Source organism: Leuciscus leuciscus (assembly GCF_965113295.1).
Source record: "Leuciscus leuciscus genome assembly, chromosome: 3".
Lineage (NCBI taxonomy): Eukaryota > Metazoa > Chordata > Actinopteri > Cypriniformes > Leuciscidae > Leuciscus > Leuciscus leuciscus.
The window spans coordinates 56,177,875-56,191,550 of record NC_138727.1 but is presented as its reverse complement, the minus strand read 5'-3'; the positions used below and the strand labels follow the sequence as shown (position 1 = coordinate 56,191,550).

General features: G+C 39.5%; 1 protein-coding gene across 1 annotated transcript; it reads left to right on the top strand.

Annotated features, from left to right (window-relative positions):
* Positions 1 to 3,084: 3,084 nt before the first annotated feature.
* Positions 3,085 to 4,651, top strand: LOC309495536 (B-cell receptor CD22-like; the record flags this gene model as incomplete). The annotated part of the gene is made up of 7 exons (XM_082165318.1): positions 3,085 to 3,283; positions 3,382 to 3,630; positions 3,721 to 3,963; positions 4,047 to 4,143; positions 4,248 to 4,293; positions 4,371 to 4,448; positions 4,536 to 4,651. 7 exons carry the CDS (start codon positions 3,085 to 3,087, stop codon positions 4,635 to 4,637), a joined length of 1,014 nt encoding a protein of 337 aa, XP_082021444.1. The 3' UTR covers positions 4,638 to 4,651.
* Positions 4,652 to 13,676: the final 9,025 nt, after the last annotated feature.

Below are 13,676 nucleotides of genomic sequence, written 5' to 3'. Positions count from 1 at the left end.
TTCCACGTGCAGATCAGGGACAACCTGCCTATGTACCTGAGGTAACTAGAAGAGGGAGAGGTAAATGATTTTTGCTTCTTTTTCTCCCTTCTTTTTCTTGATTCGTCATATTTTCTCTTCTTCGAGTCAGATTTACCCTCCTTCGGCTCTTGTCCGATAGAATAACTGTGGTCAGTCACATTCATTTTCACGAAACTCTGCTGCTGCGTCTTTTTCTGCTGTTTGTCAATCGAGTTAGTGACGAAACGTGCTCTGTAGCGCTGTTTGTTCGCTGTCAGCTACGGTAGAAACATGACGTCACAATATGTCGACCTTCATAGAAAGGGGTGGCCGTGGTTATGTAGATATAAATGACCCATTCTAAGTTAATACAAACATAACGGTTCATTAAAGGAGAACTCCGGTGAATTTTTAAGTTAATCTTGATCGTTTTACCTTTGTGAGTAGTGTCTATAGAAAAAAAAACGAACTGGATCGGTGCTTGCAACGCGGAGCTGTTACAGTTAATGCCCAGAGCTCCCATTCAGCTAAAACGGCAGTTATTGGGGCATAAACCTAAAGAGTGTCTTTGTGCCTCTTAACAGACACAAAATGCAATTAAAATGTCTGTCCAACATGAACAGGGCCCTTACATGACAACAAGATGCGTTTAGCAACTTAGCCATTGTTTAAACTCACCTAAATAGTGTTTTAGACGGCTAGCTGTAGTCTCGCGCTGAAGTCCCGTGGGAACTCAGTCCGAACCTAGCTGTATAGAGAAGTTGTGATGGAGTGTTGGGTTGGCTGAGACCACAAGCAGTTTTTGTCTTAGCAAGGTTGAGTTGAAGGTGATGGTCCTTCATCCAGCAAGAAATGTCTGTCAGGTAGAGTTGTGTGCCATCTGCATAACAGTGATAGGAAAAGCCATGTTTCTGAATGACAGATCCTAGTGATGACATGTAGATGGAGAGGAGAAGTGGTCCAAGCACTGAGCCCTGAGGCACCCCAGTAGCTAGATGTTGTGACTTTGACATCTCACCCCTCCAAGATACCCTGAAGAGGTATGACTTGAACCACTGGAGTGCAGTTCCTGAGATGCCAATCTTCATGAGGGTTGACATGAGGATCTGGTGTTTAACTGTGTCAAAAGCAGCAGACATATCCAGCAGGATGAGTACTGCAGATTTGGAAGATGCTCTCGCCAGTCTCAGAGCTTCAGACACAGCAGAGAATATAAGTGATGGGTGTTGATCGCGGCAATCAGCAAATCTCAGCTTGTGATTTGCACACCGCACTGCTAAGTCAGTGCTGATTGCCCCGGTCATGAGCAGCAGAACATGTCAGGACAAACACAGACAACAGGGGAAGCCCATGATGCACCCTGAACCGTGACAGTTTAATGCCCCAGACTACCTCTGTGCTCCCGTTTAACCATGTTAGCAATCACTCTTTTCAAGACACGTAAAAGATTGTAAAAAAATAACAAGAGGGTATTGCATGTGTATTGCATGTGTATTTCATTTCATAGAAAAAAAACCATGAAAATATCGTGAGCTTGTGTTCACCACAGACCTTTTATCAAGCATTTAACCAAAAACCCATTGATTTCAGGACGATGCACCCGGAAGTGCTAAAATGCCTACAAAAATACGTCATCCCTGCATCCTGCAGCTGTGTGTAAAAAACAGTGTTAACCACTGACACTTCTCACACTTTAAAGTCCTTCACTGTAAAGCTAAAAGTGCTTGTGTTAGTACAGTACAGTCATTCGGTTGCTGTTGATCTGGTGAGCAACAACACGGTAAGACAAACACACTCATATTTAAATGAAAACTGATGATTATTTCTATAGATGAAGCTCATATAACACATGATTCCTGACATGAGGAATATTTTCTGTTCATCTAATGATCAGTTCATTTACACAAATTGATGTTGTGCATTAATAATCTTCAGATGTGCAAAGATCTTACTAACACTAAGAGCTGTTTAGGGTGATGAACATACACTGTTTATGAGCATATAAGTGATGTTTAATGCTGTATTATAGATATATGTTATGCTGATGTCGGTCAGAATGGCTCCTCTTCCTCTGATATTTCTGCTCATGATTCACGGTGAGTTAATGTTACATTACTTTTTTTTTTTTCTTCTTTTTTTTTCAAAGACCACATAATGAGTGTTTAATGAAGTTTTCTGTGGTATGTTGATGTATTTCCTTTTGAAGCATCAAGTTTGGGTGAGGCATGTCAATGGGCTTGTATATTTTATAAATATCCAGTAGTTTTTAGTTATATCACAGTCTTAGAGATGAATTGCTAATTTGCTACTTGCTAGTCATTGTCCGGTGGTTTAGGGGAGGGACTTTCTCACTCATCGGAGCATTTGATTGGACAAACTGATTTTTTGGTTCATTTTCTCAGAAGACATTGTGGAGATATGATAGGAGTGGCCAATCCTGTTCCTGGCAATCTACCTTCCTGCAAAGTTCAGCTTCAACCCTGATCAAACACAACTGAACCAGCTAATGAAGATCTGCAGAAGCATGTGATCGTTGTAGACAGATGTGTGTGATCAGGGTTGGATCTGAACTTTGCAGGAATTTAGATCTCCAGGAACAGGATTTGGCTCCCTTGAGGAAGAGGTTTGTGTGTCAAATGACTTTGTCAGCAAATAGACATTTTCTTAGACTTAATTGTCATGTTTTTGATTATTTTAGAGCATGTTGTTCATGACTGATTTATTTGCTCTGGTTTCACTTCTGTTTATTTCTGCAACATCCTCCATCAAAACTGATAAAGAAATTCACACTTAGATCATTTATCACTCAAAAGATTCTGAGAAGATTTACTTATAATATTCCCTGTAATGAGTCACTATGTACAAGTAGTCTAAAGTTTTTGTGATCCATTGGAATTGATAAAACAACATTTTCATCAGTATGAATTCTGTGTTTCAGGGGTTTCTAGTGCTGATTGGGGTGTGAGTTACAGTCCTTCACACATCTGTGCACTAAAGGACTCAACAGTGATAATGAGATGCACTTATACATACCCTACTGGATATCAGATCATGAAAGTGTTCTGGAGCAAAACAAAAGATAAAATGAAAGATGAAGAGTTTCCAGATCTGTCTGAGGACCCTGAATACAGGCAGAGGCTTCAGTATCTGGGAGATAAACAGCAGAACTGCACCGTCAGACTGAGTCATGTGACACTGAAGGATGAACACATGTACTATTTCAGATTCATCACTGATAAAGAAAAATGGATTGGTAAATCAGGAGTGAATCTTACTGTCACAGGTGACTTTGGTGAGGTTTATCTCTTCTTCTGTGCACTATGTTGAATAATAATCAGTGTATGACAGCAGCACTAGATATAATGTGTGTGTTGTGTTCAGATCTTCAGGTGGAGTCTCCTGAGAGAGTGACAGAGGGAGATTCAGTCAATCTGAGATGTAAAAGCAGCTGCGCTCTGACTGACAGAGCAACATTCATCTGGTACAGAAACTCACAGCCATTAACTGAGAGAAGAGACAGAAACAATGAACTCCTGCTGCAGTCAGTCAGAAGAGAGGATTCAGGCAGATATAGCTGTGCTGTAGACGGACACACTCACATCTCTCCTGCTGTTCAGCTCAATGTCACGTGTGAGTGCAGATTCATTAGTTTAAAAAAAAAAAAACAGAGATTGTGTTTAAATGAGATGATTTAAAGATTAGATTTTTGTCCTGTTTTAGATCCACCCAGGAGCGTCTCAGTGTTGATAAGTGGATCTGGTGTAATAGTGGAGGGAGATTCAGTGACTCTGAACTGCATCAGTGACTCAAACCCTCCTGCTCTGAACTTCAGCTGGTTTAAGGAGAATGAAACCTCAGCTGTTGGATCTGGACAGAGTTTCAGTGCACTACAGAGTGGACGCTTCTACTGTCAGGCTCACAATCAACATGGATCTCAGAGATCAGACGCTGTAACTGTCACAGGTGAAGCTTTTATTAACACACTCCTGTATCTTCACATCATTCATCAGTTTGGAGAGTTAATCATGATGATCTTCCTCTTTCAGATCATCATGTTGCTGGTGGGAATGTGATTATGATCACAGCGGCATCTGGAGGATTATTCATCATCATCATCTTCATCATCATCATACTATTTATAATGTAAATTAAATAATAAAGAGTATAAGTATAATTTACTTAAAAACAAATGCAGAAGGATATGTCGTTTTTATCTATATATGAATTATGTTTCCTTTTTTTGACAGTACGAGAAAAATAATGAACAGACAATCTGCAATACACAAGTGTGAGGTGAGCTGATCAAAGAACTACAGAATAAATGATATATATACAGTGTATATAATATATTTCTGTCTTTTTCCCTATAGGACGATGATCCCAGTACAGGCTCATATGCAGCTCTTGACCTCAAGTCCAGATCATCTGACCTCTACGACACGCTCACAGTAAATGAAATATCAAAAACTACAAGTGCAAAAGAGTTTGTTCATTCAAAACTCGGGTAATAAATAATAAATGTGTTTTTCCCATAGACTGTCCATCCCAGACCTGATGTTCACCAGTCAGACTCTTCTGAATATGAGAATCTGACCATAAGCGGGAGATCCTCTGGTCTAATCCCATATCACCAATGAAGAAGAAAATGTCCTCACGACTAGTCAATAGATTCAAGTCAGTGTAATGATAAATCAATAAACTCGTTTTCCACTGTAAGGTTTTGCTGTAATGAAGAACCTTATAAATGATAAAAAAAAATAAACAGACCAATTTCAGCCCATTGTTTCATATTGGTGCTTTGGAGCTCGTATTAACCTGTAAAGTGATTTCAACAAACGAGACTTTAGTACGTCATACTGTTTCAGACCGTGTTTTGAAATTGTGGTGGAGGACCTGTATTGTACAGATGTACAGATGAGGACTGTATTGTTCTGGGTCCTAAATTCACCAGCCTGAACAACTGGCATGATTACCCATGGTCAGATAGGAAAAAAAATGTGTTTGTGAGAAATAGGTTTCATCCATTCCTGTCATGCTTTTACTTCTATTATCTTATGGAATACATTTTATTTTAATCACATAATTAATTATTACACTGTTAAATCTAAAAAAAAGCATGCAAAATGATTGTCTTAAAAACTGAGTAAAGTGAAAGAGGAATAGTATTTTGTACTGATAAATGCTTAGTTAGTATAGTTCACTTACACAAGAGTTCTAGTATCTAAAAAATAACTGAGAGTACTTGATAATTTACTTTAGATTTACTCTTGACTTAGTATAGCTTGTTGTGTTTTCATGCTGAATGTTGAAGTATGTGTGCGAGTCAAGCATGGTCAGTTGGTATTTGTGGATTTCTCATCAGCTTTTAACTGTATTTCCCCAAGTACGTTAGCAGAAACCCTGGCAAAATAATTTTTATTAGACTGTAGGTTGCTTACATGAGTGATTGATGTCCTTAGCTTTAGGATCTCACATGTTAAGTTAGGAGGGTCTCTTTCAGATAAAATCACGTCAAGGATGTCTTTTCTCCATTATTATTTATTTTATATACTAATTCCTGTTCTAGTTCTTTGAAAAATAGATTTATTTTCAATTATGCAGATGATACTGCTTTAGTGAGCCTTCTATGTGATGGGGAGGAAGAGCATGGGCCTGTTTTGGACTTCTTTTTAAACTGGTGTGAGAAATCAAATCTCCTCTTAAATGCCTCCAAAACTACGGGTATGGTTATTGATTTTAGAGTGAGAGTGCAGGATGGGTTATATCCTGCATTAAAGGGGAACAAATTCAATTAGTAACAAATTATAAATACTTTGACATAGTTTTGGATCATAAACTCAAATGGGATGTGTGGACTGATTATGTAAGTAAGAAGACACAACAGAGGTTGTATTTCTTAAATTACTATCTTTTACTGTCCATAGCAGAGTACTTGTGATGTTTTATGGGGCCTTTATTGAAAGCGTTATGACATTCTGTTTGAGTTGCTGGTATGGAAATGCTTCAGATGCTCAGAAGAAATCACTAAGAAAAGTAGTAACAATGACAAGCAAACTGTTGGGAATTAACCCCCTGAGGTCGGCTATCGCGCCGGCGTGATAGGCTTGTTTTTTTCCTTATCAGTGCAAAAAATTTTTCTTTACTTTTTATCTTATATGCTTGTGTTATACATCAATCGATCCTGTTAAGTGTGTATTATTTTTGTGTATACTCACAATAAAAACAAAGTGTTGTGCTTTTCGCCAAATAAAGAAAAATAAACATGATGCGAGTTCTGCCTCCTCTCTGTCAGTGAAGTCCATTCTGAAACGCGTCCGAAAATGAACCATAACTCAGCGAATACTCAGTCAAACAGGCATACAGACACACAGGCATGAAGCTTGAATTCTCTTCTTTTAAATGAAGTAATTTTTATTTAAAAAAAAATATTCTCTGTTTATGTAATCTTTATGAAAAGAGAGAGATGTCAGTCGTTCTCATCTCAGCTCATTACGTTTTAATCTGCCCCGCCCACGGAGAGCGCGCGCTATTCAAACGCAAATGACTGAAGCCTTTGTTATACTTTCGCCTGGCTCCGCAGTGCGAGTCTCCGCAGACTGCGCGTGCACCTCCGCAAACGGACGAGGCGTTTATACTTGACGCGCTCGCCGTTGTACTATTCTGTGAAACGATAGGGGGCGACTCGAGTAATTGTCCTCTAAACCATCAGGAATCAGCGGTGAGAAGAAGAAAGCTACACACGTGACAATGTTTATTTTAGTACACCACCACCAATACCACACTACAAAAAGAATCGTGTAAAAGCAGGATGCAGCCCAGCAGCCATGTCACCCTGTAGCCCAAGACTGGTTGCCCACTGAAGCTAAGCAGGGCTGCGCCTGGTTAGTACCTGGATGGGAGACCTCCTGAGAAAAACCAGGTTGCTGCTGGAAGAGGTGTTAGTGAGGCCAGCAGGGGGTGCTCACCCTGTGGTCTGTGTGGGTCCTAATGCCCCAGTATAGTGACGGGGACACTATACTGTTAAAGAGCACCGTCCTTCGGATGAGACGTTAAACCGAGGCCCTGACTCTCTGTGGTCATTAAAAATCCCAGGATGTCTTTCGAAAGAGTAGGGGTGTAACCCCGGCATCCTGGCCAAATTTGCCCAGTGGCCTCTGTCCATCATGGCCTCCTAATCATCCCCATACTGATTGGCTTCATCACTGTCTCCTCTCCACCAGTAAGCTGGTGTGTGGTGGGCGTTCTGGCGCAATATGGCTGCCGTCACATCATCCAGGTGGATGCTGCACATTGGTGGTGGTTGAGGAGATCCCCCTTCTATGTAAAGCGCTTTGAGTGCTGAGAAAAGCGCTATATAAATGTAATGAATTATTATTATTATTATTAAAACCCAGTAAACCCTGAGATTATTACTCGTGACAATAAAACAAAATATATGGATATGAGAATGTGTATACAATATAACTAAATTAACAATCTCTAACATATTTTCTAATTTCACTAAACATTTCATTACGTTTTCGTGAACATTTTTATTAAACATGGACCTTTATGTTCATTAAAAATACTTTTTATGCTATTGAATGCTCATTTTTTAAATGTAAGCAACTAATTTAGACGTGCAAACTGGGTGCCGGTGTGGTGAGAAGTTCGAGCTCGGCCAGATTCGGCTCGAAGTCGTTTATCTTCGGATGCGACGGCCCGCGCGTTGTTACAAAATCTGCCGTGCACACCGCCAGGCGAAATGGGCTCTTGCGCACCCAACGCGCGCTACCGCCCACACCGCGATGACGTCATTTTTCCGCGCGCTCGTGCGGACGCGTCGAGTATAAACCAGGCTTGAGACTAGGGATGGGACGATATGAAAATTTCATATCACGATTATAGTGACCAAAATTATCGTGATTATCAATATTATCACGGTTTTGTTCAAATGAGATGAAAGTGTTCAAAAAGAACTGATGCTCACACTGAAAACAGGTTTATATTTGAAAATCAACAAACAACAAATAATACAAGCATCTCTATGCACTTTTTTAAGCAAAAATGTTGTGCAAAAATAGCAACGCATTATAACACAGCGCGCATCCATGGATCACAACAGACGCGCTCTCTCGTTTCATTCAAATACAGCTTGCCGTCTTGCGTCTCAGTTTTTGATTGTATTGAAAATGAAATCAGAGTTGATTTATTGTTTACAGAGTTTGATAATATTGGTGATATTGGTGATCATCTTGTCTGGACGATTGTTTTGTACGCTGTGCAAAATATAGTTATAAACAGGTAAGATTTAAAACATTAATCTCAATTCAATATGTCCCTGTAATTACGTGGTTAAAAAAAAGCCTGATGGTGTTTTAGGCCCCCAATGGCTCCTTAGAGGCAGCTAACCCTACCCTCAACCTTAAACCTACCCATCCCCTCGCTGCCTGGAAGGCGCCGTTGGGGGCATAAAACACCAAGTGCCTAAAAAAAATCAGTGTAATAAGTGTACAATGATATACATTTATCCCTTAAATGTCACTCTTATTAGTCTTGTTTGAACTTGTTTGTTCGTCTTTGGCTCAAAGCCGCACTTGTTGCGAACTTTTCTTCGCGGAAGCTTCACGTTTATTTCAAGTGAGTGAGATCAAATATTTCAACTCAAAACAACATTTTGTGCCCAATTATTTCCCAGACGTAACGTAAGTTTTGGTATTGAGGTCAAACTTAACTTGCCTTGCGTTCGCTATAAACAGTGGGTGATGGTCACACAAGACGACTCGGCAGATTTGAAGTGTTTCCCCCCTATTGTAGTGACCATCCTCGATTAAGTTTCACTCAGGACTTTTGTTAAAGACAAAATATGACCACACCTCAGATTTGGTCCTCTTAAAAGGCTGAAAAATCTCCCGAGCACGGTCACTGCCTTCCGTCATTCCTTCTCGAATAAAAAAACAACAACATTGCGCGCTGCGCCTGCATCAGAGCTGTTGCTGGCTGGACAGGATTTACAGCGAGTTATTAAAATCGCGATAATCAAACACGGTTTTAATGATAATTAAATTTTAAACGATAATACTAACCGTCAGTACATTTAATCGTGGTTTATAGTGAAACCGGTAATCGTCCCATCCCTACTTGAGACGATCCCATACAAACTGTGAACGCCCACATATCAGTTCGAGAAAACACGTCAAGTTTATTCAGATCATTGTACTTGTTTACACTGTCTCGCAGCGCTGTGAGGAATAATAATAATGGAAAATGTACCTCAGAAGTGCTGGTATTTCGAGGAGCAACGGATGGAACACTGTAGTAAGTTTTTTTTCATTCTCAAGTAAATCGCGTTTCTGTGTGAATGAATGAACGGCAGAGATGCGCTGTTTACCACAACTCGCAAAAAGACGGTTTAAATTTGAATTGCATTTCTGTGTGTGAATGAATGATCCGCTTTTAGCAAACTATTTTGCTATACTGAGTAAATATCGACTGAAATATGTTGAAATAAAATGTATTTGTATAAGCAACGTATTAAACTGCAAATTAACATTTATATTCCTTATAATAAAAACGAAAGACCTATGTTACAGACAAATGAAAGACAACATTTCGTTGATTAGTTTTGGATAGATTACACATTTTTACTGTAAAATATCTGCCACCTCAAATAAGCTTTTGTTTGCCAATTTTTGCTAATATGTTCAATATAGTATGTTTTGTCAATGTAGGCTATATTCAAAGTAATGAATCCTTAATCTCAATACCTCAGACAGGCAATGGCAAACACAACTAAATATAATGGTGATCGGACGAGGTGTGAAGGAACGGTACAAGCACAAACGAGATAATGAAGGGTACTCAGCTGATCTAGATGAACTCATAATGGCGGTGACCATAGTAACGGATAACACAAGGAAAACAGGAACTGAAGAAATGCAAACTACAAGTCCATGAACTAAACAGAACATAATGGTGACAATGGTGAGGGTGAACAGAAAAATACATAGCCTACTATAAAAAAAACGATATAAACTTGAAAAGAAAATTATTTTACTTTAGAGAGTTTCATCTCAGTGATGTTGTTCTTTTAAGGGGAAAGGAAAGACAGAGAGATTTATGCCACTGTGTGTAAAAAAAAAAAAAAAAAAAAAAAAAAAGGTGTTAACCACACAAAGTCCATCAGTCTAAAAATACTGTTATAGCAAGCAGTCATTTGGTTGCTATTGATCTGATGAGCTACAACACGGTAAGACAAACACACTCTTACTTAAAGGTGCAGTGTGTGATTTTTAGCGGCATCTAGTGGTGATCTTTGCGAATTGCAAACAGCCATTCACTGACGCCCGCTCCCTGTCTTTTCAAACTCGAATGAGAAGCTATGGTGGCCGACTTATGATAAAAAGATGTCGTCGGAGTCTGCAGAGAGTATCAAGTCAAGCCATGAGGTTTCTTTATATTATGTTAAATTATATTTACTGAATTGTTCAGTTAAACCACGTTATTGCGATTGTTATTTTTACTTGTTCATCATTGTGTTTGTCTTTTATTCAATGAGTTTAGCATAGCTTTTTTTCCATGCTAGTTAGTAAAAGATAAGAGCTAATTATGGATAAGAGCATCAAAGCAGCTTGGTAAGGGTAAATAGCTAACGTCACGATGTCTGTGGCGTTGTTCAGACAGCATGTTTTTTTCCACGTGCAGATCAGGGACAACCTGCCTATGTACCTGAGGTAACTAGAAGAGGGAGAGGTAAATGATTTTTGCTTCTTTTTCTCCCTTATTTTTCTTAATTCGTCATATTTTCTCTTCTTCGAGTCAGATTTACCCTCCTTCGGCTCTTGTCCGATAGAATAACTGTGGTCAGTCACATTCATTTTCACGAAACTCTGCTGCTGCGTCTTTTTCTGCTGTTTGTCAATCGAGTTAGTGACGAAACGCGCTCTGTAGCGCTGTTTGTTCGCTGTCAGCTACGGTAGAAACATGACGTCACAATATGTCGACCTTCATAGAAAGGGGTGGCCGTGGTTATGTAGATATAAATGACCCATTCTAAGTTAATACAAACATAACGGTTCATTAAAGGAGAACTCCAGTGAATTTTTAAGTTAATCTTGATCGTTTTACCTTTGTGAGTAGTGTCTATAGAAAAAAAAACGAACTGGATTGGTGCTTGCAACGCGGAGCTGTTACAGTTAATGCCCAGAGCTCCCATTCAGCTAAAACGGCAGTTATGGGGGCATAAACCTAAAGAGTGTCTTTGTGCCTCTTAACAGACACAAAATGCAATTAAAATGTCTGTCCAACATGAACAGGGCCCTTACATGACAACAAGATGCGTTTAGCAACTTAGCCATTGTTTAAACTCACCTAAATAGTGTTTTAGACGGCTAGCTGTAGTCTCACGCTGAAGTCCCGTGGGAACTCAGTCCGAACCTAGCTGTATAGAGAAGTTGTGATGGAGTGTTGGGTTGGCTGAGACCACAAGCAGTTTTTGTCTTAGCAAGGTTGAGTTGAAGGTGATGGTCCTTCATCCAGCAAGAAATGTCTGTCAGGTAGGCTGAGATGCGAACAGCTACTGTCAGATCATCTGGGTGGAATGAGAGGTAGAGTTGTGTGTCATCTGCATAACAGTGATAGGAAAAGCCATGTTTCTGAATGACAGATCCTAGTGATGACATGTAGATGGAGAGGAGAAGTGGTCCAAGCACTGAGCCCTGAGGCACCCCAGTAGCTAGATGTTGTGACTTTGACATCTCACCCCTCCAAGATACCCTGAAGAGGTATGACTTGAACCACTGGAGTGCAGTTCCTGAGATGCCCATCTTCATGAGGGTTGACATGAGGATCTGGTGTTTAACTGTGTCAAAAGCAGCAGACAGATCCAGCAGGATGAGTACTGCAGATTTGGAAGATGCTCTCGCCAGTCTCAGAGCTTCAGACACAGCAGAGAATATAAGTGACGGGTGTTGATCGCGGCAATCAGCAAATCTCAGCTTGTGATTTGCACACCGCACTGCTAAGTCAGTGCTGATTGCCCCGGTCATGAGCAGCAGAACATTTCAGGACAAACACAGACAACAGGGGAAGCCCATGATGCACCCTGAACCGTGACAGTTTAATGTCCCAGACTACCTCTGTGCTCCCGTTTAACCATGTTAGCAATCACTCTTTTCAAGACACGTAAAAGATTGTAAAAAATAACAAGAGGGTATTGCATGTGTATTGCATGTGTATTTCATTTCATAGAAAAAAAAAAACATGAAAATATCGTGAGCTTGTGTTCACCACAGACCTTTTATCAAGCATTTAACCAAAAACCCATTGACTTCAGGACGATGCACCCGGAAGTGCTAAAATGCCTACAAAAATACGTCATCCCTGCATTCTGCAGCTGTGTGTAAAAAACAGTGTTAACCACTGACACTTCTCACACTTTAAAGTCCTTCACTGTAAAGCTAAAAGTGCTTGTGTTAGTACAGTACAGTCATTCGGTTGCTGTTGATCTGGTGAGCAACAACACGGTAAGACAAACACACTCATATTTAAATGAAAACTGATGATTATTTCTATAGATGAAGCTCATATGTCACATGATTCCTGACATGAGGAATATCTTCTGTTCATCTAATGATCAGTTCATTTACACAAATTGATGTTGTGCATTAATAATCTTCAGATGTGCAAAGATCTTACTAACACTAAGAGCTGTTTAGGGTGATGAACATACACTGTTTATGAGCATATAAGTGATGTTTAATGCTGTATTATAGATATATGTTATGCTGATGTCGGTCAGAATGGCTCCTCCTCTTCCTCTGATATTTCTACTCATGATTCACGGTGAGTTAATGTTATATTACTTTTTTTATTTTTTTTTATTTTCAAAGACCACATAATGAGTGTTTAATGAAGTTTTCTGTGGTGTGTTGATGTATTTCCTTTTGAAGCATGAAGTTTGGGTGAGGCATGCCAATGGGCTTGTATATTTTATAAATATCCAGTAGTTTTTAGTTATATCACAGTCTTAGAGATGAATTGCTAATTTGCTACTTGCTAGTCATTGTCCGGTGGTTTAGGGTAGGGACTTTCTCACTCATCGGAGCATTTGATTGGACAAACTGATTTTTTGGTTCATTTTCTCAGAAGACATTGTGGAGATATGATAGGAGTGGCCAATCCTGTTCCTGGCAATCTACCTTCCTGCAAAGTTCAGCTTCAACCCTGATCAAACACAACTGAACCAGCTAATGAAGATCTGCAGAAGCATGTGATCATTGCAGACAGATGTGTGTGATCAGGGTTGGATCTGAACTTTGCAGGAATTTAGATCTCCAGGAACAGGATTTGGCTCCCTTGAGGAAGAGGTTTGTGTGTCAAATGACTTTGTCAGCAAATAGACATTTTCTTAGACTTAATTGTCATGTTTTTGATTATTTTAGAGCATGTTGTTCATGACTGATTTATTTGCTCTGGTTTCACTTCTGCAACATCCTCCATCAAAACTGATAAAGAAATTCACACTTAGATCATTTATCACTCAAAAGATTCTGAGAAGATTTACTTATAATATTCCCTGTAATGAGTCACTATTTACAAGTAGTCTAAAGTTTTTGTGATCCATTGGAATTGATAAAACAACATTTTCATCAGTATGAATTCTGTGTTTCAGGGGTTTCTAGTGCTGATTGGGGTGT